Source organism: Cloeon dipterum, chromosome 1, assembly GCF_949628265.1.
Source record: "Cloeon dipterum chromosome 1, ieCloDipt1.1, whole genome shotgun sequence".
NCBI lineage: Eukaryota > Metazoa > Arthropoda > Insecta > Ephemeroptera > Baetidae > Cloeon > Cloeon dipterum.
This window is the reverse complement of record NC_088786.1, coordinates 26,496,072-26,523,127: the sequence shown is the minus strand read 5'-3', so window position 1 is coordinate 26,523,127 and position 27,056 is coordinate 26,496,072. Positions and strand designations below refer to the sequence as shown.

The 27,056-nt window shown below is 43.4% G+C and overlaps 1 protein-coding gene across 2 annotated transcripts; it reads right to left on the bottom strand.

Annotated features, from left to right (window-relative positions):
• Nucleotides 1-776: 776 nt before the first annotated feature.
• lin-28 lies at nucleotides 777-25,907 on the bottom strand. Of its 2 annotated transcripts, none has more exons than XM_065496780.1 (4): nucleotides 25,760-25,907; nucleotides 13,828-13,952; nucleotides 5,628-5,800; nucleotides 777-3,095 (listed from the first exon to the last, which is right to left on the bottom strand). In XM_065496780.1, the coding sequence occupies exons 1-4, from the start codon at nucleotides 25,809-25,811 to the stop codon at nucleotides 2,873-2,875; spliced, it is 573 nt and encodes a 190-aa protein (XP_065352852.1). In that variant the 5' UTR covers nucleotides 25,812-25,907; the 3' UTR covers nucleotides 777-2,872. The 2 variants fall into 2 exon arrangements, with proteins under 2 accessions (XP_065352852.1, XP_065352853.1); XM_065496781.1 differs by lacking the exon at nucleotides 25,760-25,907 and adding an exon at nucleotides 19,713-20,055.
• Nucleotides 25,908-27,056: the final 1,149 nt, after the last annotated feature.

Here is a 27,056-nt window from a genome sequence, read left to right as displayed (position 1 = left end):
GAGCTAATCTCGCGAAATCTAATTGCTAAGCCGGCAGCTCCGGCACCCCGAGCCTGGCCAAGGACGAGCACCGGCCGCGGCGCGGGGTTTCACCCTTTACCCTTGAACCGGAGGCCAGAGATCGGCCACCGGCGACGATCCGAAATCGAGTCTGCACCAAGATAGCACCTACCTTGCAGATGTCAGTGATCGGTTCGCCGGAAAATAGGGCTGCTCTGTGCAATTTGGGTGCAGACAGAATCACGGGCCGGGTCCTGGGCCAAGGGTGGTTTTCAGCACTCGCGCTGCTCCCGGCTAACACTGTGCTGCCACCTGCAAGCTGCGCCGCGTGACTCGATAATTGCGACATCGGCCGCAAGAGGGCCGCAGAAATGAAAAAGCAACCAAATTGATGGCTTCTGCCTTGTAACATGCGATTGGTACTGTGGTTCTTATAAATATACGGGCTCTGTTTTGAAACAATGTAAATTTACGAGCAATATCAATAACATTTTTTATCTAATGCATATTAATTAATGTTCATTTGTCAAATTCCGAATTTTATAATAGCAAATAAAAAACAATCATAGGTAATTTTGAATCTAGATATATAATATTAATCTGTCCCACTGAAAAAATGTTTGTCTCATTTTGTTTGGCACATAGTACATCGAAAATATCAATTTATCAATATCTCTTGTTAAACTGACGATATCAACCATTATTTATTTAAAATATTGCCATAATATTTCTCAAAAGCAGTCGAAGGGATGTGTTGAAATGAAAAAGCGATTAAGTAATTTCCATCGAATGTTGTATTTTGGGTGATATGTGAAAAACTTCACATAGAAAAAATTGCATGTCTTTCTTCTTTGGAAACAAAAAGGTTACGGCACAATACATACAAAAAATTATTTCGTTACAAAAATTGAGTGGATAAAAACACAAAAGTGTAAAGAGGGCTCTTGCGCGGCGCCTCGCGTTGATGAAAATTAAAATTAAATGGCGACAGACAAAGTCGCGTCCTCCTTACTCTCTAGTACAATTCAAGAGGTAGATAATGGCGTGTTTGTTTATGTACAAGTCTGTTTTAGGAACCATGGTAACATTTCTAATTCGCACCCGCCTTCAGATCCCATCATCGACTTGCATTAATACTTTCCTTCATCCAGTGTTACTTATATTCTAGTTTATTACCAACTAGCCAAACGGGAGCTGCCGCAGAAAAAAAATTGGCGCCAGATGAGCGTCTTTCTCGAGTCCAAAAATCGGAGGCAGTCTCCTCCAGTGAATTGCTTCGACAGCTTCCGCTTGATGAACCACCGATCAAACTCGATTTTAACCCCAGAACACCTTGCTTTTAACCAACACTGTTCCACTCAAAACCAGCTCTGTCTGCTTAAATCCGCATGCATTTCCTACCGCAATGTTCATTCAAGTTTAATTAATAATTAAAAATGTCGATATTTGGCCTCCCTACAACAAACGAGGGAGAATGGAGTAGCCTCTGATTTCGTGGCGATCCACCGCTCCTGCGCATACAATTTACTCTTGGACCCACAAAATATCCTCACTTAAAATTTCCAAGATAAAATAACAACCAGCACTATACGTTTTTCTGTTACCAAACATACGATTCCTTGATTAAAATTGAGACCATCTAGCGCCACATTTGACTCAACGTTACTTTAATCAATTCGCTTTAATCTTCCCAAAAAATTGGCAGTCTTTCGAAAAAGTTAGCACTTGGTTAGAAGCTCAACTCCAAGAATTGCCTATACTGGCGATTCTCTCTGCAAGACTGTCAAAAATGAGTGAGTGCGTGATTCGATGGAAAAATATGCTGATTGTTCAAAATGGGCGGCACAGTAGTGGTTTCTTTATTCGTACACATTAAAAAAAGATAAAAATTAAGGAACGTTCACCGTTGTAGTTCTCACTTTGGAGCAAAGTGTTGTTGTTCACATTAGAGGATTGCAGGTTGTATAGTTTGAGCCAGCGGCGCCGCGGTGGCTCCGCTGCGTAATGAGGTAGACTGCGTTTGTCACTAGCGTTCTCTAAACTGATTCTGCTACTCAAGGTACTGTGCGTGTGTCCAGCTATTATTTTACTTGTTTGGCTCTTTTCATTAAAAACTCTGCATGTACTGGCCCGCAAATGACGCAGTCCACGGAACCCTGTCCCCCTTGCGATGGGGAGGGGCAGAGTCACGTGCATGGCGTCACTTAAAAATTACTGGTCTTAAAGTATAATAAGACGACAGTTCGTAAGTCCACACTCTCAACTACTCTAGCGGATAAAAATCGCGAAAATGAAAAAATGTATGGATGATCTTTTGAAACGAAACATCTACGTTGCCAAAGGTTTGTTACATGATATATGGGGTGGTTTGCTTGATTTCTTCTTTCGTTTGTGATACCCGTAGATTTTGTACCCTTTCTGTGTTACACATACAATTATACACGATCCACTAATTGTCTTATTACAACACAAACTAACCGACCAGTTGTAGGTTGTCATACAAATCGCAGGCCCATTCCGCTTCTGATTTTTTAAAATTCTTATATGATGTAGTGCAGCTCGTTTTAGTTTCCACCCAAATTTTGTTTTAGCTCCAAATGTAATTCACTCAAAAATTTGTGTCATCACGAGGCACTTCTGATGCCCGTTTTTTAGAATTTCGACTCCAATTTTGAAAATTTCTTGACTCCTTTGGGTATTTCTCCTCAACGGCGACCAGCGGCCGTCCGTCCCCAGCCGCCCCCGGTGGGTGGCGGGGCGGGGGCCGCTGCTGCTGCTTGCGGGACGCTGGTCTGTCCCTGTTGTGTTTGCCCCCACGAAGAAAATATTTTTGAAGCGGACTGTGCCCTCGGTGGGCGCGTTTTGTATTGGCCTACTCCTTCCCACCGTCGTCGACAACACCGGCGTCCACGGGCGTCGCCCTGCCGCTCTTTTCTGAGCCCTGCGAGTCACCTTGGTCGCTTCCTTTCTTGACGCGCGTCGGGCAGTCGGCGATCAGGTGGCCGTCGCTCTTGCAGTGGTGGCACCGCTTCGGCTGCGGGCCCATCGAGCACTTGGCCGCGATGTGATTCGCGAACTCGCCGCAGTTGTAGCACCTGAAACACACGCAACACGCCAAACATGAATTATTTGCAACTTTGTTAAAATACACACATAAAACTCATAAAATTGCTCTCTGTATGTGATATAATGGAGAGGAAGAATCGCATAGGATTCAATCCAAACAACTCTAGCGAAAAATTGTGTTTTGTTGCCATCAAATATTTCTCTGAACGGGCTGTTATCATTAAAAAAAATTAAAGAGCGCGTCTGCTTAAATTTTGTGATTTAAATTATTTGCTTAAGACATTTGCAATTATTTACTTTTAACTTGTCCTTGAGCATATTTATCTTTTTAAATACCTTTTGCTAAATAAGGAGATACTACTTAAACCAAGCATAAATATCTTTGAAGCGTAGAAAATGTGATTAGCATTCTTTCCAAACGTTCTGGAAAGGAATTTTAGACTTTTTGTGCTTTCAAATTTACAAACTCTGGGCACCAAAAATATACAAATCACGAAACTTAATGACTATGAACCAAACTTAAAATGTCATAGACTCCAAAATCGACTAAAACTCGGTCTTAAATTGTCACAAACGCGTGGCAAATCTCTATCAAAACACCTTGAAGACTCTCGGCCAAAAAAATAATGGTTAAATTTCAATTATTCAGACGGTTATAGAGACATTAGATAGTTGTTTTTATGTCACGGCCAAGTTATTTTTTTTTTTAAATTTTGTCGGACTTTTAATTAGTAAATTATGGCTCTGTAACTTGAAGCGTAAAATGTGGCAAATTAAAGGGAAATTGTTATTTTACAGTCCCATTGAGCTTTATATTAAGTTATAGATTTAATTAGAGCTAATGAGAAGGTCAGGCAACCACCAAATAAAGTAAATTATGTTTGTACTAACTACTAGGCGCTAAAAGTGTTTAAGACTTGCAACCCCTGAAAATGTGCGAGTTTTTAGGTTAGGAGATTGCCTCAAAGCCGTCTTAAGTGAGCGTGAAACATTTTCAGAATCTATCACATTGATTTTCTCACTTTCTGAGATCCACGTTAGCAGCTGACACGCAAAAAAATATGGGAAAAGTGTGGCTCTCTAGTAATCCACTCGTCTCCACTCAAGTGGACTGTCATAAGCACACTAGTGAATTTTGCTTGTAAGCGATTAGTCAACAACACAAACAGAAAACAAGCTGCTGCTGAGGCGCGTATAGACACACGAGAGCAGGCAATTTGTATCCCTCGCGAGAAAACCTAAACATTTTTTTCTAAACGCCCGTGTTGCATCAGCCTAATAGGATTTTCCCATTTGCATGGAAAGAGAAAGAGAAAGAGAGAGAGAGAGAGAGAGAGAGAGAGAGAGAGAGAGAGAGAGAGAGAGAGAGAGAGAGAGAGAGAGCGCAGTGCGGGCTGCATCGGCACGCAGAGTGTAAACAAACGCACTTTGAATAAATGAAGGAAGGCGCGGGTTTTGTGTGAGCACGCCACTTTTGAATATTTTTAACCGGATTCTGTGGCACCTGATCGGAATGCGAGTCGAGGAAATTGTCCGCGCGCCGCACACGCAGATGCACCCAAGTGCATTTCGAGTTGCATTGCTTGCAGCCGGGAGGAATGCACCGGGAGACAACAAAAACGCCAAGCGCAAGAGATCGAGGTGGGGGCCCAAGTGGAATGCAGGCGTAGAGATGGTTATTTGTGTGTGTGGACGCGGACGCAACAAGAAGCCGCTCTGTTCGCTGGCCGCCTCACTTCAATGGCGGGTGCAATGACTCCCGCTCTCATTGCCATTCACTGATACGACACGACCGACCGACTGCGCCACTCGCCTTTAATTAATTGGAAGGCTTCAATTTGATTGACTCTGTGCTGCACTCGCGCTCGTTCCTCGGCGGAAAATAACAATCACAACAGCCTGCGACGAGCGGGTTGCATAACCAAGCTGGAGGGAAAACCAGAGTACTTTTGCTCGCAGACAAAATTACTTATTTGTGGTCTATTTTGAAATCGTTTAAAGCACTCTTTATTTGCCTTGAGTTTTGATTGAATGAGGATCTAAGAAAACAAGTTTGTTTTAATCGGGCATTTCTTTCTTAAAGTAGCAGAGCAACCAAAAAGTAAGAAAGAAAATTCGGTTTTGAATTTTGCGCCTATTCAAAAAGTAGCCGTCAGATTTGCCCTCTTTTTTTCCTACATCTTAATTCAATTTATAATTATCGTTTCGCAAAATTTGGACAAAACCATTGTTCACTTGAAAATCCAGTGATACCCATCAAAAAATTAATTTGGACGATTGTGTATCACTTTCAAGGCCATCTTTTTTCCAATCTATGCCCCCTTTAAACCGACTATAAGATGCGGATACCCAACTCCTGATAAACTGCTTACCTAAAACTGTTTCGTGAGTAATTTATTTAGTGTATGTGTATTCCCTGGCGGTAAAAGGCATCACCGTGAAAAATTAAATAGTGTGTTGTAAAATAATTATGTTAACAAGGATTTTCCGTTTAGAAGCAAAAACAAGCATGCGTCTTTGTCGACAGCCGCTCAACAGATCAGAAAATTGACTTCACAAACCTGATTTTTCTGAAGCGCTTCTTAGAGAGCGGCCTCCTGTGCGAGCCGTGACAATCGCCTCCGTCAACTCCCGTCACATTGGTGGCTTCCAACCCCTTGTCAGAAGTCTTGCAGCTGAAAATGACTTCTTCATCGTCACCTAAACTGCGGAAGCCGCTCATCTGTATGACGCTCTGAAACAAAGGAGACCAAACATGTTACAAATTTCCTTTACAGAAACGCGTGAAATTCCACTCCTACTTGAGGAGTGAAATTTCCTTGGCAACGGAAAAAACGCCCACTTTCATAATGGTTTGCGCGTTAGTTGAATGGATATTATGAGATGAGATTAGCTTTTTGCTGCTCTAATTGGAAGCATTTTAGTCAGAGTGCGAGCGAGGCAAATGAGCTGTGGGACATATTTTTGACGTCAAAGGGGTTCAAGTATATAGACGTGACAAGTTCGCGTGGCGCGAGTCAATAAATATGCGACTTTGTGTCAGACATCATAAAAAGGAAAATATCAGCTGCCCCTCTCTTGAGGCGGCTTGAAATCAAATTAGCTCCACGTCATAAAATCGCTTTAATGACTGACGACTGCAGCACACAAAGCCAGACGCGGGGCTGCCCTTTATATTTAGTTCCATCATTAAACCTTGACTAGCTATAACTTACATCTTTGTAATATAAATCACGATCGAGTGTGGGAGAGGCACAAATCAATATCATTTCTCTCTGCATTAAGTCTAGAATTCAAACTTGGTTCAAAACGACTTTGATTCATATTATTCAATAGGAGATTCTCTCCATGCGCAAACTAAAATTTCTTTCACACATTAAGGGTTGGCTACGCCACCAGGCAGCCACACTTTGTATCAAAATTTGTATAAAGCACTCAAAATAAAGCGTTACATTATTTGGCACTTCAAACAACTCCAGATAGTAGGTTGAAAACGACAGTAATTTTCTGGGGTTTTGTTTAGAATTTATTTCAACCGAGTGACGTCAATTCTCTTGGAGATGCTTTTTAAATCTAAAATGATACGCGCGCATTCAAAGGAGAGAAGCCGTCAAACAAATGAACTGATCGAAAAAAACCTTAATACAAGCGGTGCAGGTTGACACGAGACCGTCATTAAAGCCATTAGAGCAACATCACTTGCTGGCAATTTGGGTGGAGGAATGACGCCGGCCGGCGGTTTCAGACAATTTTTTATTCGCTGCCATGTCAGACGCTCGGAAATATCCGCGGCGAAGCAATAATTAGCAGGAGCCGAACAACGAGCAGCCGGTGCCGGCGGAGTCGCGAGCAGCTGCTTTTCCGAGCGTCCAGCACGCGCCACGATCAACAGGTGAAACGCTCATTCAGCGCAGGAGCAGCTCCTCGCTCTCGCATCCAGCGGCGGCGGCGGCGGCGGCAGAAGCAGTCAAGCGCTGGCTGGCTGACCCAGAGGTCAGCGTGGTCACTGCGGCCAGACCACGCGCACGCCGCGGCTCTGCTCCCGAGAGATCACCTCTCGCTGATTAGAGCGTCTGCCGCGGGTGCGAATAATCATTTTTTACGAGTTTGTAGATCACCGATTTACATTTTGCGCAAACAAAGATAAAACTGATGGATCGACGCTTCAGGCTAATAAATATATTTCTGTCAGGTACACTGTTTCCCCGAACAAGTGATTTAAGCACGTGCCTTGAGTAAATGTTATAGAAGTGGACTCAAGGTTTGGCTATTTTGTTTCTATGAATATTATTATACTTATTCATTTTTTTGCCAAAGTTAATTACGTTGTAAAATCTGGCAACCAAAATAAAATAAATTACAAGAGCATTGGGTATGAACAATTAGTTAAAACGATAAATCATAGCATCTTTCGCCGCACTGATATGAAAAATATTTTTCATTTGTAGTTTCAAATTCACTGTCGCGAGCAAGGCGAAATGTAAACTTACTCAGGTTTGTGTTTTACATATGTTCATTATTATGCCTTCTACAATAATTTATAATTTGAAGATATTAACAAATAATTCTATTGCTTTTACATAAGATTTTGCACTGGTTAATATTGACTAATTATTGCTCTAATATATAGTTGCTCGCAAATTTTAGCAAGTTTAAATTTCAACAATTTTCTGCTACAATTTGACGATTGAAACAAGTTGAATAAAGATTGAGCTGTGATTTGAGCCACTTCTAAGGTAACTTTGAAAATATTAGACTTAACGTAACTAAAAGCTGAATACGGAAAATATTCTTCATGCGAGAGCCCGTTTTGTTTTCCTTTATTTCATTTAAAAAAATCCACGAACTAAAATCTTTATTTTTTAATTCACGACTAAAGAAGATTTGTTAGTTTTGAGTAATCTAATCTTTCGACAAATAGGCCGATTTTGTTGTTAATTGGAATCATTATTACTCTCGTACGGCAGTTTGTGGGCACGTAACAAATAACAAAATCCAATTTTCCATTCCACGCGTAAAGCCAACACATTCTACGGCTCCGTTCCCCACGCGCCAAGCGAGGCCGAATATTCCTTGACAGCCAGGCAGGATAATAACATTTTCCAGCGGGGACAGCAGCGCAAACGACGGGCCAGAGCTCGATAGTGAAAAGGAGCAGGAAAAGAAAAATCCGGCGGAGGAAAAACGGAGGCGGAGAAGAAAGGAGAAAAAAGACGGAGAGAACGAGCGAAATCGTACCGCGGCAGATGCCACCGGCCCGCGCGACCTTGAACCCTTTGCCAATTGAATTTGGGATATAGCCAGGTGCAAAACGCGCGCATCCTCCCCCACCCCAGGTGCGGCCGCGTTGTTTGCACGTCGCTTTCGCAGGTTGCAGGGCACGTGCCTGAGCCGGCTCAATTGGCCATGATTGCGCATGCAGAACAAATCACCGGGCTCGTTGCACCGCGCTGACTCACTCTCCACGCACTGACTCACTCGCGTTTTATGCACTCGCGTGGGAGTAACATGAGTAACACTTTATTGGCGATAAAAAATAAATTAAGGAAAGTCAGGTTTAAATTTTAACAATCCACTTCTGGTGAGCCAGAATACATTCATCACGCTGAGAATGTAATTGTTTTCCTTGATGTGGTTTTAGTATTCAATGAAAGCAAGAAGATTTTCATTTGATAAGAGTAAATACTATTCCAATTTCCTCATTTCACTGAGCTCTATCCAAAAGCAATTTTCGCCTCCACATTCTTATAGCCATTCGCACACCTTTTGCGCATAAATTAGCCAGCCGCGGTCAATATGCCCATGAATATTTTACGGGCAGCAACAATGGGGCAATAAACGCAAGGTGCCCTCTCGGGTTCAGAGGAGAAGCAGCTTTCTTTCACGCGAGCGCATCTCGTTTGAGTGTTGCAAAAGCAAAAGCGAGCGTGACACTTGTCGCTTTTCGATTCGAGCGCTTGTTAATTTTCCATCAATCACGAGCAGAGTGGCGCTTACTCGGCTGACACCTCGTTAATAATAAATAAAACGCGGCGAGCGAGCGAGCGAGGGAACGAGCCGGGCGTGCTGCGAGGAAAGACGCGAGACGCGTCATATTATGAATACACGGCCGAGCAAACGCACATGATGCGGGACCAGCGAATTAATTCTGGTGTATTGACCGACCTACCTACGGACGGCATGGTCATCGCAACAGGATCAACCAGATTCTTTGCAATCCTTCCCCTCCTCTTCCTTTCAGCCTCTCTCTCTCTCTCTCTCTCTCTATCTGCCGGCGTGGATGTGAGAGAGTGTGTGTGTTCTTATTTCGAATTTCTCATGCATGCTTTTCTTAGCGGCGGCACCGGTGGCATAATTTTTATCTTCTGCCTATGCGTCCGTGAATAAACGCGGCCGCTTACCAGGCCTGCACTTAAATATGTGTGTACTTTTTCTGGTCGGAAAAAACGCTCTTGGGGACTCCATTATGCATTAATTTGCGCGACCTCTCCCCCTTTCGCGAGCGGCAACCACCACGTGTGCGATGCTCGACACAAAGCGCGACGGTCCCTCTTCGGCCAGAGGGTTTTAAAATGCCATTTGACTCGCGAATGCGGCCGTGCACCATTCGATACAGCAGAAAGCACGCCGCCAAAATAATTGGCGGCCACGCGAGTCTTTTTGAATCGGACCTTTTGGCCAGTGTGCAAGTTCTCCGCTGCTTCATGAAAAAATTGTTGCTTGAAATCAAGACGTGCGAGTTGAAAATTTTCAGTATTAAATTAGCTTCAAATGGTTATTTCTTATTGCAAAAAAATAACTATTGTTTGATTTTTTGTCAGTCCTGAGCGCCTACGGTGTTTTACATTTTTAGTTCAATAGATGCCACGTAATGAATTAGTAGTATAATAGGGGTGCATCCTTTATTTGAAGGGGCCGAAAAGCTAGTAAATTCCATTCATATCTGCATCGGCAAATTAAAAAAAAAATCCCGAGGTTATTTTATGTTTTGCACAGAAATATGAGATTGCAGAGCAAAATTATGTTTTACTTCATCTTTTGAAGAATTAATTTAAGTTATTGCATGCGTACAACATTGTTGCATGTTAACAAAAGAAGGCTTCCCGAAAATCCTAGTAAAAGATTTATTTTCGAACACAAAGGATAACAATTTAATCGAATGTTGTAAGGGTGTAGAAATTATATCTTAACAAACAGAGGAATTTCTTAGGCAATCGTGCATCTTAGCGAGGGTGCCTTTAAAACACACAAAATAACTGTCAACGAGCAAATAGGAAAATTTCCTTAGAAAAATTTAAGGATGCAGCAATTTAATTTAGCCACGTTTGAAAACTCGCACAAAATCTACAGCAGCGATTGTTTGCTTCGGAAGCTGCAAACTCCAAGAAGCACCAAAATTGTTCTAACGCGTTTTTGTGGAGCAAATATACAAGAACCAACAATACGCTTGATCTTGTTTAAACAGATCCAAGGAGAAGAGGGCCGCTCCTTCAGAAGCAGCGTGCGTGGCGTAATCTGATCTAGGATAGGCGCGAAATATTGGCCGTGCACACTCATAATTTCCTTTCCTCGCTATGCTTCCCTTATACATAGTTTGTTTATTCATTGGCGATTTACAGCAAATCCGGCGGCGGCGGCGTTACTCTGCTGAATGCGCTCGCGTCTAATCCACCTCGTATTATTTTAAATCAGGTTTTCTCCACTTTAAAACATGCGTGTTCTGCCTTGTTCTTCCTCTCAGAATCTCTTTTTCGCCGAGCTCGCGCGCGCGCGCTCGCTCGCTCGCTCACGCGTATTTACATAAAAATATGGTAAATTTGAATAGGCCCAAGACACAAAAATCTTGGCCTCCATTCTTGACGTGTCATACAATTTGATTTCTATTCACGGCAGCGCGCAGGACTGGTTGAAGAGATTATTAAATGCAATTCTTTTCAAATTACGCTGAACCAACTAATTTCTCGTTTGTTGCCAAACCGAGCGTGTTTGCGTGCCATTTCTTTCACTTATTCTCTCCGTCCGAACGCTTTTCGCGGTTGACCATTTAAGCGGTTATCGCTGAATCGATATATATGCCTAAAAACATTGGAGAGAAATTTGTTACAAAATCGAGGCGAAAACAATTCTTCCGAGTCAATGGCTTCATTTTGAAACCGGATCCCCTTCTATCTCTAGTCCAATTACAAGAACCACGCACGCTGCGCAAAAATAACAAAGTGCGTTGCGAAACCGGGCGAAAACTGCGCCTCTCTTTCGTCGTGCCGGCGACCGTGCTTACTCTCGCGGGCCGCGAGCCGTGTGAACGGCTATTTTGGCTCCTTTGATTCTCCCGCCCGCTGGCCGGCCGAGCGTGCTTTTCGCCCAAATGCGCAGGCGACCGGCCGGTGCAAATAGAGCTCTCTCTCTCTCTCTTTGGGTATGACAAGTGCACTGGCGCCTGATTATCGCAGGGCCCGGAAATGCCCACACGCGTTGCCTAGGAAACGGTGCCATCAGCGCTATTTTCGTGGACGCGCGCGCGCCTTTTCCTTCTTGTGAATGAAACCCACGCTACTCTTTCATCCATCCATCGGGCGGGCGGGCATCCGTGCTGACGCAGTTCACCACGCACTGTACACCTAGCAGCGTCGACCTACGAGTCTTGCCTCCGCGTCGGATCTGTTCGTGGAAATGTAAAGAGCAAAGCGGTCGAATTCTCGTGGTTGTCTTTGTTCGCATCTCAAATGACGTCAATTAGGCAGCGTTGGATGCGATTTTGAGAGCACCGTGCTTTAACGTATTAAAGCACTTTCTGACAGATTTAAATTTTGTTCCGATTGGAAAAATGCAATTATTTAAGTTTGCAGTGCACTAGTTTAAATCATTCATTATTTTTTTACTTCACGCGCTTAAAGAAATTGACAAATTAATCCAAAAATATCAAGTTTAGTTCAAAGAATAGCAGAAATAGAAAAAGCTCTCTCTGTAAATTGACAACTGAGTGAGGGTAAAATTTTAACAAGGCAATAAAAACGTTTAAAAATGGATATTTCCGTATTTCCGCCAAATTATATCATTTGGTGTTATTTAGTGGGCATAAAACTGGGAAAAATAAAAATGCAAAGCCACTCGAGAAACATTTACAAAATATAAAAATAAAATAAAAGACGCAGATCTTGGTTTGTTGCTCTGCAGGAGGACGAAAGATGCTGTTTATCGTTTTTTCAGACACCTGCTAGTTTCTCAAGCCTTCTCTTCCTTTAACATTTTTGGCAGATGTGTAACAAGATAAAAAATTATAATCTGGAGCTCCAACAAGAAGCTAACTGATAGTCTCTCCTTCCTCGTTAGTTGAACAAGGGATCTAGATGAACGATTAAAATTACGAACGTGCCATTTTTGAATAATTTGCCCACAGAGGAGCAATTGTGCTCTAATGCTTTGGCTCGATTTTACAATAGATACACCATCTGCTCGTGACAGGAAGGTTGAGCGGAGAGCACGAATGCCATGCTCCACAATTACCACATCATATTCGTAGAATTCAGTTTCAATTTTATTGCACGAAAGGAAGTCAGGAGTCCCCTATTTATTCCTTGGGTAACAAGCTGGGTGCTATCCACCGACGGATCTGTTTTTTCCAACCGAAACAGATGCACAATGCGCCCGGGGCAGATGCGAGCCCGCTGCACAAAAACGCATAAATACATGCAGCTTGCTTGCTTGACCTAGGCCGACGCCTGCTGCAACGTATCCGCTTTATGCTCGCACTCGCGCGGCCATATAATAAACAATGAAAATTGGCTTGCAAACACTGACCTAGGCGACTGGCTGCTCCACGCACACCTCACGCGCCCGCCCGCCCGGCACTCGGCTCGTCACACTCGGTTTGGCAGCAGACCGCGCCGTTCCCCTACTTCATGACCCCTCTACTCGTTTTTGCAATATGTACTCGCACATTTTATGAGCCCGCCCTCGGTGCCGTGCCCCCGGTGCCAGCACAAAGGACTCGCGGCTGCAGCAATGGCTGTGCATCTCTACTCTAGCAACAATTCAGAACGCGAAACCTGGCTTTTGTAATAATTGATAATTAATCGGAATGAGCTAGTTTTGACGATTTCACTGTGTATTATTCTCGTGCTCTACTAAAAATGAAAATAAAAATGCGTTCTCATTATTCGTTAGTTTTCTGAAAATAGTATAAATCGACGCCAAAAATTAACATCCCAGCATTTACTCCATTGTGCGGCGGCATAATTTTCCCACGCACCACGCACTCGTTCAAATTCATAAAACAAAAACCGAGTTCGGTCAATCACGTGCGTCCCGCCGAAAATTTGTGTGAGAACGTTTATTTCCCAACTTCCTCCCCATTCAAAATGCGTCACGTCTCATCTCCTCCGAAATTTTCCCCATGGCCAGTCTCGAAAAGAAGCCGCGGACTCGACAGCGCGATGCGGCCATTCACTGCTTAAAGTGCATTCAAATCGAATAAAAAGCGAATGCACCGCGCAGAAGGAAATTAAAACGCACTAAAGCAACGTGCAAAAGGAGAGGCTTCCTTTCTCCTTCTCTCGAGTGCTCTCCGATTGTGTCCCACAAAAACAAACGCAATTGGATCCGCTTGCTGCAAGGGGGAAAATGCATCGACGGTGCATTCAAATCCGTTCCCCCAGCCGACGGCAATTGTGCAGCGGCGCGCTTTTCAAAAGAGCGCGCGCTTCGTGGAAGCTGAAGCTGCCGACCTGGACGAAGAGAAAGAGGCAGAGAAAAAGGACTCACCTGATGGACAAACACATCCTGGCCTCCATCGTCAGGGGTGATGAAGCCCCAGCCCTTCGCCACGTTGAACCATTTGCATCGGCCTCTACGCTTTTCTCCTCCTTCAGAGCCATTGCTGGAAGCTCCTGAAACAACAAATGCAAAATTAAGCACCGAATTTAATCAGGGTATTTTGGCATTAAATATTTTTGAGAAAAATACTTAAAAAGTAAATCATTTTTGCCGTCAAGATACTTAAGGGACATTCAGCCTCACCACCAAGGTCTTAAATTGGAATAACGTGCTTGACAATGAGAATCCCAGTTCGCTCTGCCAGAAGTGAGAGCAAATTTATCTGCATCTCCCAGGTATCGGCAGCTAATCTGACTGCATTACTTTTTTGGAAGTCACTCGCTCGGTTTTGAATAAATTTTTATTATTAGCAATGTGTCCTTATCAAGACTGAAAATATCACACTGTTCCTTTCACAATTTTATATCATTTGATAATGTTTTCAAGTCCCCACTTCAAACCTTGAATACCCCCGATAATAAGGTAAATAAGTTGTTTGAACCTTTCAGACGGAAATAATTTTGCGCATAATCGATTTATTGACAGGTAAAGGGCCGCGTTCCGAAAATAAAACAACCTCCAGCTGCTACATTTCTTCTGAAGGAAAGTAATCAAGTCTGGCCTACAATTTTGGCAAATAATCCTCGTTCCTCGAATGATTTAAGAGTCAAACAGTACTGGATGTGCTCTTCATACACTTTCCTCGAGTGCAAACCGTATTCCAAGTACTCGGCAAACAAGCGCACTTTTCCTTCAGGCCGAAGAAAAGCACTCACTCTTGGCGCAGCAGCAGCTTGGCGGGCCTTTAAAAATCTACTCGCCGCCGTGGCCGATTCTGCGAAGTCGTAAACCGCGCCGCCGATAGCTAAGCCACTTTTTACATAATAACGTGCGCGCATGAAGCCACGCTGGCTGCCGAAGCAATTTGCAGTAAAATTTACAATCGCGCGCGCGGCCGCTCATTGTGGGTATGGGCACGGAGGCGCGATTCCCGAAATCCATCCGTCTCTCGGCCGGGCGGCCTGCCGACGCGGACGGACGGCTCGCATGAATAAATCTGATCATTATGGACAGCGAAAAACAACAAACCGTGGCTGATATAAATGCTCCCACTTAGAACAGGCGGCGCAGATATCATCGGGGACACACACACCGGAGCGAGCGGGCAAAAAGCAAAGGAGCTGCGCTGCGCCGAGATGAATATTCAATCATGGTCACTCTGCGACCACAAAACGTTCACTGAAAGAGCGCCGGAGAGACCCCATTTCAGGCCCCCGAAATGCCCGTGGTGCAAAATGCCATTATGGTCAACTTGAGATTATGTTTAAAGCCGATCTGGAGTGGGTTTTACGATTTTATAAAAATCAACAAGCACTCTTTTAAAATTGCCAGGCATTCGATTTTTATTTTCTTATAATATCAGCCAGAGTAAATAGAGCTATTCGCAACCTACAAAATACAAATTTTGGTCGATATTGCTAAGGGTCTCAGGTATAAATAGAAACAACCGAGTGGATTTATTCAGCTCGAAACGGCGGCACGAAGCGCGTTCTCCGTCGAAATCAAACGGCCTGATGTGAGGTCGCAGCGGCAAAAGCGCGGCACGCCTCAGGCATTCCATACAACCCGTTCGGTCCGCAACTACGCAAACACACACACGACCCACCCACTTTCCAATACACACGTGTGACAAGAGGCTGTGCGAAAATATTCCGGCCGGCCGAGGACCAAATTGATTACTTCTTCTGCGAATCTCGGTTTGCGCCGCGCAGGGGTCGCTTATAATTAACGCCTTTGTCTGAATTCCGATGTTTTCATTTGCGGTTCTATTTGTAGGGAAACAAGTTTTACCACACGGAGGCCTGATAAGATTAATTAACGGGAGCGCAAATTTATGGTCTTGTACCAAATGTAACTATTTATACTGCTTGAAAATGGATGAAGTCGTCCCACGGCAATATGCAGTTCAAGAATGCTGAAGTATTTTAGGCTTACTCGCATTTAAAAGGCGAAAAAATGACGCGTCCGGCTCAGCCCAACCCCGATTATAATTCAAGTCTGTCGACGAACAAGAAGCTCTCGGTTGTGGCGATTTGAATGACCGAGCCGGCGACCACTGAAATTGCCTCTCCAAGTGCACATTACGCAGGAATGCCGCTAAATGGAGCAGCACTTTGCAACACACAAGACTGGACGTGTATTGAAAATTGCGCTAATTATGGATGGGGCGAATAAAAAGAGAGGCGCGCGCGCGAGCCTTTCGAGATCGATCAAGTGAAGAACGAACGAGTTCTGCGGTCCGCTCGCTGACAAAACAAACCCTTTCTGCGCCGCTGTCTCGGCAAATCACCCATGCCAAATTGCTCGGCCATCGCGGGGCGGAAAGCGAGCGGACGATTACGCTTCTTAAATATGCAACGCGTGCGGCCATGGCAAACAAGCACGCACTAAACAACGACACAGCGTCGTCCATGGAATCGCACGTAAGGCACACATGGTGCCAAAAACAAGCAGAAAATGGATGGGTGGGACCAAGCGGGCGGGAGAAAGCCAGCAGCGTGGTTTGGAATTTCGCGAGGGATTTGTGAAAAAATAGATTTGTTGATTCAGCACCGACTATCCCGTGAGAACCCTTTTTCGGCCAAGAAAGCATTCTCTTCCACTTCCCTTCTTGAAAAAACCTAGCTCTCTGACCAAGGCATTCACCCTGAGATTAAAAAAATGCTGTTTGTTGTTTGCAGCGATTGAATTGAACATTGCACACAGATCGATTTGAGGAGTAATTTGAATTTGAATGCGTCTCGCGTCGTTTGCAAGTGTATTGTTTAACAGATAACAGATGGTATTTTGCATTGCAACCGAAATTCGCGAGCACTATTGTCGTCGGGGAAACCAATGCAGAACCTGAAATCCAATCTGTCAAAAAAGAATCATCGTTAGTTGCTGGCTGGCGATGATGCGCACCCCTTTGTTGTCATCGCGACAATGGACACGGCTTGTAATAATTGTAAACTGCCTGCGAGGGAAAGAAAGCGAGTTTTGAAGGAACAGGCCCAAAATTGAAAGCCGATTGTTTTCGCCGCGTCGCGTCCCCCGAGGCCGAAATTAGATTTCGCCGCGCGCGATTGTTAGGACAACCCTCTCAGGCAGGCAAGGGTTGCTCCCTTCTATTATTATTATTATTCTCGTCTTTGCAGCCGCTCCGCCCTTGTTCTTATTTTACGTCTAGGATTACAACAATTCCCAGAGCGAAACAAAGCAGCGCTCGGATACAATGTGGCGCATTATCAAGCGCTGATCTGTTTCCTTCTGTCAGTCGCGGAATGATGTGCAGAAAAATCCGCGAGCGGACGTTAACAATGGTCGAAACTGGTCGCTACCCCGCAGGAAGTGACTCAAAATTTGCTCCGAAAGCGGCTCGAAATAATGTAACGGGCCGGTTTTTGGCTGCTTGTTCTCATTATCTGTCGGCAGGATCATCTCACTTGAATCTCGATTTCGGTTGGGAACGAAAAAGCCGCTCCGAGAATGGACGCCGACGGAGCAGCTCCGAAAATAGCTGCCGCGCACACAAGTACTATGCATTTCACAAAGCATCCGCCAACGCGACTTGGAATTATTATTGTGCGACGCCACGGCGTGGAAATTAGTCGCGCGCACGGCCCAACGACCGAAGAAAGCCGCCGCCGCCTCCGCCGACGCACGAGGGGTGCCTCTGATCAAAATTAGCGCCTTTGCTTACGACGAACCACCCCGTCAGTCGGCGGTGCACATGTGGAGCTCATTCACTCGCTCAACGCGGCACCGGCAGTCGCTGCTCCCGCCCGCCATAAATCACGCGCGTAATTCTGATTGCAACACGCGCTACACGCCCGTCCCATGGACAAATTTCCAGCTTCCCGACGGCAAAAAGAAATTAAAGAGACAGAGTTTTGAAAACAAAAATAGCCTTGTTAGTGTTTTTAAGTTGCAAGAGGGTTGAGGGAAAGAATTGAGCTTTGGAGTCTCTTAAATTAATATTATTCTTTTTAAATATCTACTCTGGCCATTCAGAAAAAAAATCTTTTTGCTCTGCCTAATCACATTTTTTCCAAGAAACAAAAATAAAAAGTTTTATGGAAAAATTAAATTTGATTTGCTGGTTATGTTACCAACACGTACGTTCTAGCAAATCAATTGTGTTAGTTCCTCCAATTTTTAACTGAAAGATAGGATTATAAAAACGCTCGCCAGTTTTTGTTATAAAATGTGTAAACCTCCTATATTTAACTTTTATCGCACGGGTCTTGGCACCTAAAGTACTTTTGGCAGTTGTGGAACCCACAGGACGCTCCAGTGGCGCCATTTGGGTGTGATGGGAACCAAACACTGATAATCACAGGGCAAACAATACTCGACTGTGTTGGGGTTGATAGCGCGCAAAGGCAAGAAAATGCCAAGGAGAGAAAGAGAGATACAGTTAGGTGACGAAAGCTGCTGGCTCGGCCTAACGCTCAGATGTCACCTAGAGAAGCAGCGGCGGCAGCAGCAAGAACGGAACAAAATCATTTAATTCGCAGTAAATCACGACGACCCTTTACGACCGATCGGACGCGTTGAATGCGAGGGGTTGGAAGCACCCCACGGCATAATACAGGGTGGGAATAAAATTAGTGTGAAAAAATAGCATGTGGAGAAAACGGTAGGAATGCTAGTCGAATTCCCTGCTGTTTGATTTTTTTATGAATATCATTAATTTTATAACAGAATTATTGAGTTGAGCTACAAGGCGACGATACCGTAGTGTCAGGTTACGTTTTACGTGTTAAATAATCAAATAAACCGAATTAAACAAAGTGTGGTACAATGCCTGTAACCAATGCGTAAAAGCAAGTTATTTGCGCAGAACAATAGCAAAAATACCGAGGAGCCTTTGTCACGGAGCGTCGCGAGAAGCGAGAGAAACCGTATCCGCGACTGCTGCGTGTGCTTCTCGAGAAGAAAAAAAAACATCGGAGAAAAATATTCCGCGCGAGCAGAGGAAGGACCAGATAGAGATGATTATTTGATCGAGAGCGCTCACAATCTCTCATTATCTCAGCACGCAACTCGGAAAGAGACGCGATGATGTAAAACAACACACGTGCGTTTTGCCCGCCCGGCGAGCAGCAGCCGCAGCAGCAGCTTTTCTATATAGGCCAGCGCCGAGCCGAGGGAAAGGATACTCGGAATTGAACTTGCCGCCGCGAGATATATTCACGATCTCTAGTTCTAGCGGAAAGCTAAAGCTGTTGTTCGAATACCTTTCGCAATAATATTTATATTCTGGATGGATGAGCAGCAAGCAGCACCGAGCGAGCGGGTCCACCTAACCTACGGAGGAAAACGACGAACAAAACCAGCAGCAGCAGCAGCAGCGGGAGTGAATCACTTAGGAATGCGGCTCCTGACCCAATCGCGATTTTATTTATTCGCATGCGAATTTGTCCGCACGCTGGCTGGCTTTGTCGACAGAGAGAGCACACGGCGGTTTGTCTTATTCCTCGGGTCGCGGCAGCTCTCGGGAGGGAAGGCGTGCCTGTTGAAGCGGAGCGAACCGAGCGACTGCACGCGTTGGATGCAATGCGGGAAAAATCAATACTATGCGTTTGGGTGCAGTGCCGCGGCTGCACCGCCGGGTGCATCCGCCGAAAGCACGCCAACCGGGTTTCTCGGCCCCGGGTGCCGGGCCCGGCGCGAAACGGCCCGCAAGCCGGCACCCGAGGCTGAACTTGGCCGGGGAGCCGGGTTGCGGGTCGTTTGGTGCCCTTTTCGGGCCGAATGGGGCACTTGTCAAAGAGCAAGCGGAGACTGACCTGCGTCTTCCTCATCGGCCATCGCTGCGGCAAGAATCGTTTCACTCACTCACTCGCGGGACAAATTAAAGGAAAGGCACAAAAGAAAGAAGATCAGGGTCAGGTGTCGGCGGCACGGGTCACCATGTGCTCGGTGTACTCGGCTGCGTGCTGAATAATCCGCAACCCTGAGTGAGAGATGGATGGAGAGAGAGAGGCCGACTCGCTCTCGCTGCTGCACGCCGCGCGCTGAGAGTGAGGAGTGCTGCCTGCCGCTGTGCCTGTGCCGCTGGCTTGATAAAAAGCTTCGCTCTCTCGCCGTCCGGCTCCCCTCACGCCGAAATTTCCGACGCAAAGGAGAAGGAATAAAGAGGAGAGCGGCACGGCGCACCCTATTACCACTGTACAAATTCTGGCAACAGCGTCGCCGCGCGCGCGTTGCTGCTCTCGCGGCCGCGGTCCTTGTCCTTTTTGTCTGCTCGCGCGCGCTCCTCGAGGGGAGCCCCACTTCGAGGCCCCCTCTCTGCCATGCCGTGCACTTTCTTTTCTTTTTTCGGACGCCTTTTCAAAATGCAATCTCAAAATAAAAATCTCGCTCACTCGATTTTCATTCGCCTCCAAGCACGCTCCGCCTATTTCCTGTTCCCCCTCTGGCCGCCGCCAAGCGAGCGCGGCTACAGAGCCGAGTTTTTTCCTCCCGTGAGCGCGTGAGGATGCCTAGCTACTCTCTCATAGACCATTCTCTAAAAAATTTCCTTTCAAAAGTGCTGCCTGCTCTCCGCTTTCCCGCCAAACTGGTTAACAATCGAGAAATTAGACAAAACACGCGGCCCTCCATTGTATCCGCGCTGGTTGCATACATGTGAAAATGCAAATGAATAGCATCGTTTCACCCCCCGGTCGTCCACCATCTCACGACTACCCCTTTCTGAGGGCCGTTTCTGCACTCGGCGCACTTTCCACCCAATCGCACGAGTCTGATCCGCACACGGGGGTGGATATCGCGAAACCACTCGAATTTGGCAAGTGCCGCCTACGGCATGGAAGTGCATGCAATATTAAATGGCTGGTCACAACTTTGGTGTTTCAAGTCCGAATGTTAATGAACGTGGAGAGAATGCCATAACTTATCTAATTCTAGCAATGTACCAACTGTTTTGGTTTTGTGTATTGATCCTTTTTTAATAACAGATAAAATTTTTAAGTCATGTAACAATTCTACTAACACTAGTTATTTTAATTTGATTCATAAGGTATCATCTGTTAGAAGCAAGTTATTCATTAGAATTTTAAGCAACCTATTTTCCACTAATTTGATAAAATTGGCTTTTATTTTTTTATCCCTGTCCGTTAAAGCTAAAAAATACTGCAGCCTAGCTATAAAAATGAAAATAAATTAATGAACTCAGTAAACAGTTCTCGGCAGAATCAAATCATAATCATTTGCCTCAATATTAAAGTAAAATTAAACTCCTTTGAAGCAAAAAATTTTCATCGTGCCTTGGAATTAATTTCAATTGTTTATTAACGTTGAATAAAAAAACCAAGAATACAACTTTGTGAGTAGGTGCCAGAGAGTGAAATGCATTAAAAGTGGCAAGGTATTTTAAATGCTCTAAAGCCGAATGGGACTAAGCGACTCGGAACAGCATACTCCCTCTTGCGTTTGCAGCCAAAATTTCGAGTGCAGGAGAAACGCATCCATGAAAGTGCATCGCATTGTTGCCAAGTCGTAATTACAGCTGCACCGACGCTTCGTGGCCGCTTTTTTGGACACAAAATAATGCGATGCAACCAAACTGGTTTTTGGATGCAAATAAAGCGAATTTTGGCTTTACAGTCGAGCGAAAAATGAGATCGGACAGTTTTACAAATTAAAACTTACAATTTACTCTCTTCTTCTGCCTGGAATCGATTGAAGATGGGCGGCAATGAGTGAAATCGAGAGGAAAAATTAAAAAAAACATTCTCGTACTGTAAAGCTAGTGTAATTAATACTAGGAATTAATTCACAAGAGCGTCTTCTTCCAACGGCATTTTCACACGTGGCCAAAATTTGTTGGCCGCGCGGAGAATCAAAAATTAATCGGCAGAACACAATGTTGAGAAGCAGCACAGAAGGAGAGAGAGAGAGAACTGAAAAACGATACACATTCCGTTTGTTTTCCTTGAACGCTTGGGCTCACTCTGTGTAAGAGAATGTCACAACGCGTCCCAATTGATCGGCTTAAGAAACGTTTTTGGGCCCAATTAAGTTTGACCACTTGCTGCCGCGGCCACTCGATACAAATCGGGCTTTTCTCGTGAGAAGCGCCGACTGCATGCCATTAATAATGTTATTTAATGCGAGATCTCATATTTTGTGTTGAGCTCCGGAAGTCGATCGTTGCATTTGTAAACACCGCTGCACTTTAAACTCTCGGATTGAGAGAGACGAGAGTTCAAAGATGAGCACGCAGGGGCCCGCGTTATTATCCGACGCAGGAATGCCGTCGGTCTTGGAACGAAATTTGATGATAATTCAACATCACGGATGCAGCCTTGTTTACATACAGAGGATGCTATTTGTGTAGCCTCTGATCATGATTAGACCACTCGTTCATTGTATAAATGAAGAGCAGAGAAAATTAAGGGGGATTTAATATTTTACTTGAACTGCTTTGAGGCAATATCCGAGTAATTTTCTTAAAATGCTCAAAGTAGTGAAAATCGATTATTTTTATGTTCGGTTTGAATTATTGTTAGAAATAAAAATCAAACGATAGAATTGTTTTTAAAGTTGCCTGTTATTTTGTTCATCTGGATGTTTATCAAGTTGAGACGTAGCATGAGGGACCTTTATTTCGCCATAAAATAGTTGTTGATTTTACCAATGCGCGTCAATGAAAGCTAAATGGATGGCCTGTTCAAAGTGGATCGTTTTGTTGTTGTGTGAAGCCGGCCAATTAAAAATGATGGTCTATACAGCCTGCGGTCCGGCCGATTAAAGTGATATAATTATAAGCTGCCGATAAATCGAGAGTGCAGCACCTATAAAAGTGCATCTTCGATCGTCTGCACCTGCTCTTTGTTTACGCTTCGAGAATTCGGTGCCTTTTCCAATGGGAGCAGAATCCAATATTGAGATCGGTCTGCGATTAGCGCGGTGAAAATTATGAATGCAGCTGAGCAGAGTGAAGCCTCATCAGTGATTCAAAGCGGCGTTTTTTTGCCAATCTGGTTTGGAGGTGGAAAGCTTTTTTTTTCTTCGTCGTCCACGCGATAATTCAAAGGGAGCAGCATCCCGGCAGCCGGATCGGGTTAAAAAGCAAATAATAGTATAAATGTTGGAAAAAAAAACCTGTCGAGCACCCGAGGCGCGTAAACACACGCACTCACACACACACAAGTAAGGCGTTTATTCTGCTGAACTATTGACTATGACTATTGAAGGAGCGAGTGGCCCACCTGTATTATGCTTGTTAATTCTCAGCGAGTCGCTTTCAAAGCGCGTGCAAATTTTTTTGCCACCCCTTTTTTGACACATGCTCCCACCTAGTTAAGAACAAAGTACATAAGAACGATTCCTCTTGTTTATTTTTCATATAGCAGGGAATTCTCAATGGTTGGATGACAGGTTCTACTATATAATTATACTGGTGGGAAATATTTGCCAATTATTCAGGTTTTAGCAAAGAAAAATTTGAATTTTCTGTTTGACTGATTTCTGATTGTTTAAATTGAACGTTTTCAATCAAAACAACGACATTTCAATGTCGCTGTTGTAGAAATGAAGTTTTTATTTACGAAACACCTTTTGAATTTTTTTATTTATCGACAAAAACATTCTCGGTGATCCACCATGACGCAAGATTATATTATAAATCTTTGATGAAATTATGTATTATCGATTCATCGAATTTTATGAAATCACAAAGATTCACAAATTATCAAACAAAAGTTTGGAGTAAACGGATTGTTAAATCTTGTACCAATAAATAGGAAGTTATTTGATACCATCAAAGAAACTTTAATAATATATTTCACAACAAAATATTAAATTTGTTATTATGTTATTACTTCACTTCTCAGTGAGCCCATATTTTATGGCATACAGGAAGTGCTGAGCAGTAGTTCAATAAATTTTCTGTTTAAAAAAACACGAATTTTAAGACAAAAATGGAATATTTTCTAAATAAAAATGTATATTTGTCAGAAGAAAGTACATGCAACTTCTTTGGTGCGTAGTGAACTGTTTATTTTTCCATAATTCTACTGAAAAGTCCTGCTCGGCTACTGCATGTTTAATGAGTTTCCTGTCCTGTCTGAGGGATAACCGTAAATAGTACTTTATAAAAGTAGATGAAATTTTCTCAATGATTAGCTAAATCTTATTTGAAAAAAAAGTGTCTACCTCGTCAGTAATAATATAATTTAATCGCAAATTGCTGCCGGAATTCCATAAATTTTCTTTCCAAATTTACTTGCCTTGATAGAATTGCATCGACTTTGATTACATCACAAGTCACAACAAAAACTAAATCACGAATAAATAAATAATGTTCAATTCCAAAAATTAGTCTACAGTTTGTGCATTTTGTAACGAGTAATTTTAATCACTCGCTGAATTTCGTAATATTTTCTCATTTTACGTGTGTGTCCCAATATCAATTACTCAAATCAACTATATCTTGTTACAATTTAATAAAGATTTGAGGAAGATAGCAAAACTTGACCAACGACAACGATTGCCTAGTCTATGGTGTGAAACGTCACAGCGCCGTAAGAGGAAAAAGATACCAGGAAATTCTCAAAATTTTCGGCACCGAAATTTGTGCACATCATGCGTGCGTTGTTCACGCTTCTTACTCACGCCTAGGCATTTGATTCATGCTTCGAGAGCGCTCTAGCTGATGCTTGTTTGATTAATCACTCAAATACCTAAATCCTGAATAACCAAAAGTGAGCGCGTGTCACCATTTTACCGGAATGAATAAGATTAAAGGAATATTTTTAAGTATCTGTTTTACACGGTTAAAGAGACCTCCACTAAGTGCCGAATTTCTGTTTTTTTTTTAATAGTTGTATATTTCAACTAAAATAAAGGCCGGAATTTAATATGAATGCAGAAAATTCTTATGAACTATTCCCTATTCCTCAAATCAATAACTATTCACACCTAAATTTGGTGCGAAAAGAATGAGAGAAACCCTCCAGCCCCCATCTGCACCTAAATTAGGTGAGTGGCTGTGTCCCCTCCAGCCCTTATTCACACAAAAATTAGGTTGAATAGTACCTACCTTAAATTTTTAAGTTTAAGTTACACATATGTCAAAAAATATTCTAAACTCTTAATTGGTTAAACATATTCAATTAATTTTATACAACACTTAGATACTACTCATAAAATGAGTGTAAAATAATATACTCTTAGCTTTTTTGTCGTTTAAATAATAATATATAAACGTGGTTTGCGCTGATCGTAGTTACAGGTATATCTTCCACTGCAGTCATGGATTTTTAAAACCTAAATTAATGGTTCTAATTAGTGCGTACTGGCCGTTTTTTACCAGTTAAATATACTTAAAATATTAAGGATATTAATCAAAATAAAAGTTCAAGGGAAAATTTGTTACGACAGGTCAGGTATTGAGAAATAATAATAAATAAAGTAAATAAATGCCATAATTTTATTATGAAAAATAGCGTTATGGTTTCGGATGCTCCTGAAAGGTTTCGTTTCAATTTTATTTAGTAATGCTTTGTTTGATCACCATGTTACTCCTCAATTTATACAACGCTTTCAGATACCGTGACCGTGAGAAAAACGCCAGGAAAAAAACAAATAAATACTAAAGCCATTTCGCAAGAAATTCTTGAAAAATAAGCTAGCCCCATGTCATAATAACAACCCTCTTTCGAAACGCATTCACAGATGATAAGGCAACCGAACGCATCGCAAGCAAGTGGCTGCCGGCACGATTCCTACCCAAAATGCGCGGCGGCCATGTGCTCTGCTCGTCCACATGGCATCACGAAAATTTTTCGTCTGCCTGCCGGTCAAATCTGGGCAAAAGGGCTGTACTAACCTGAGGAATTTACGTCGTCCGATTGGGCGTTAGCGCAGACCTCCTCGGTCATCTTGCTCTGTCTTTTTCGACTGCAACAAACTGATCACTCAGACAATTTGCTGGCGTTATTCGGTGGATGCACTCGCTGCTGCTGCTTCTGCTGATGAGATGTTGCAGTGCCGGCGTGCTGCTAGAGTGTGATGCAACGATGTTGCTTCGGCTCGGCAGACCAGCTCAGCTGAAGTCACGCGGCCACTGCTAGAGGCACTGCTCGACCAATCGTCTGCCTCCCTTCTATCACGCGGGCCCAACCATACTAGGCAGATTCACAAAAAGGTGCGACAGGTTTTTACCCCCGACGTACCCCCTCCGGGGATGGCGGTGAATGCTTGGAATTTGTATTGTCATTTTCACGTAAACAAGTTTGTTTCCAACGCACTGCTACCTTGCTGGGAAAATTTATTACTTCTTAGTTAAAGCACAATGATTTATTTCGCCCTGGTAAATAATTTCAGAAATTGATATCCAATAAATTCACATATCACACCCTCTTAATTATAATTTGATCGAAAGACGTTATTTTGGTCCGGCACCGTTTGAAACTTAATGGCTTCGTGGTGATAACATACGCTACTGTTACCTTTGCGCGTTGATTTTCCCAAGCCTGCGGGGTTAATTTTCTCACTATATAACTTTTATTTAATGTATGGATGTGATTAAGTAAATTTTTTCCGCGGAAAATGAAGTTTTGTTCATTAAATGCGTAGGATTGACGATACTGTGGCAATGTACGTTTTGAGGTTTCTATATATCTAACCTTGAGTAGCGGCGTCACTGGCCCCATAAACTATTTTTCACAATTATTCTCGTATTTTTTTCTAACAAGGGTGGTTAACATCTTTCGATTTCAGTCCCCTTGTGAGGTATTTCTATAATTCGGGTATTTTACCCTCCCCTACAAAAGAGTTGTGTTGATGGTACGCCTTTGTGAGCCCCAGGGAGCTTGCAATTGTTAAACTGGCCACACACAGTTTCATCTGTCATCGTGATGGAATGTATGAAGTTTCTGAAAGTACACAATACATGCGGCCTAATCCCAAAAGAGCCTGTGCTATAGCTAAAATTTTATCACTCACCAGTTAAATTCAAACTATTTATTCATTCAAATTTAACTACATTATTTTCATAATATAAGGTGAGCAAATAATCCAGTTCAATGAATAATTAATTGTAACGTACCAAATTTTTAAATTTCACAGCATAAACAGACTTTTGTTGCTCTGCCTTTCGTGGAATAAACATTCCAGTACATAAG

Coding starts and splice junctions, on each gene's coding strand:
- lin-28 (XM_065496780.1), bottom strand. CDS start 25,811: ATGACCGAGGAGGTCTGCGCTAACGCCCAATCGGACGACGTAAATTCC. Junction 13,953..25,759: donor GGACGACGTAAATTCCTCAG/GTTAGTACAGCC, acceptor TTGTTGTTTCAG/GAGCTTCCAGCAATGGCTCT. Junction 5,801..13,827: donor AGGATGTGTTTGTCCATCAG/GTGAGTCCTTTT, acceptor CCTTTGTTTCAG/AGCGTCATACAGATGAGCGG.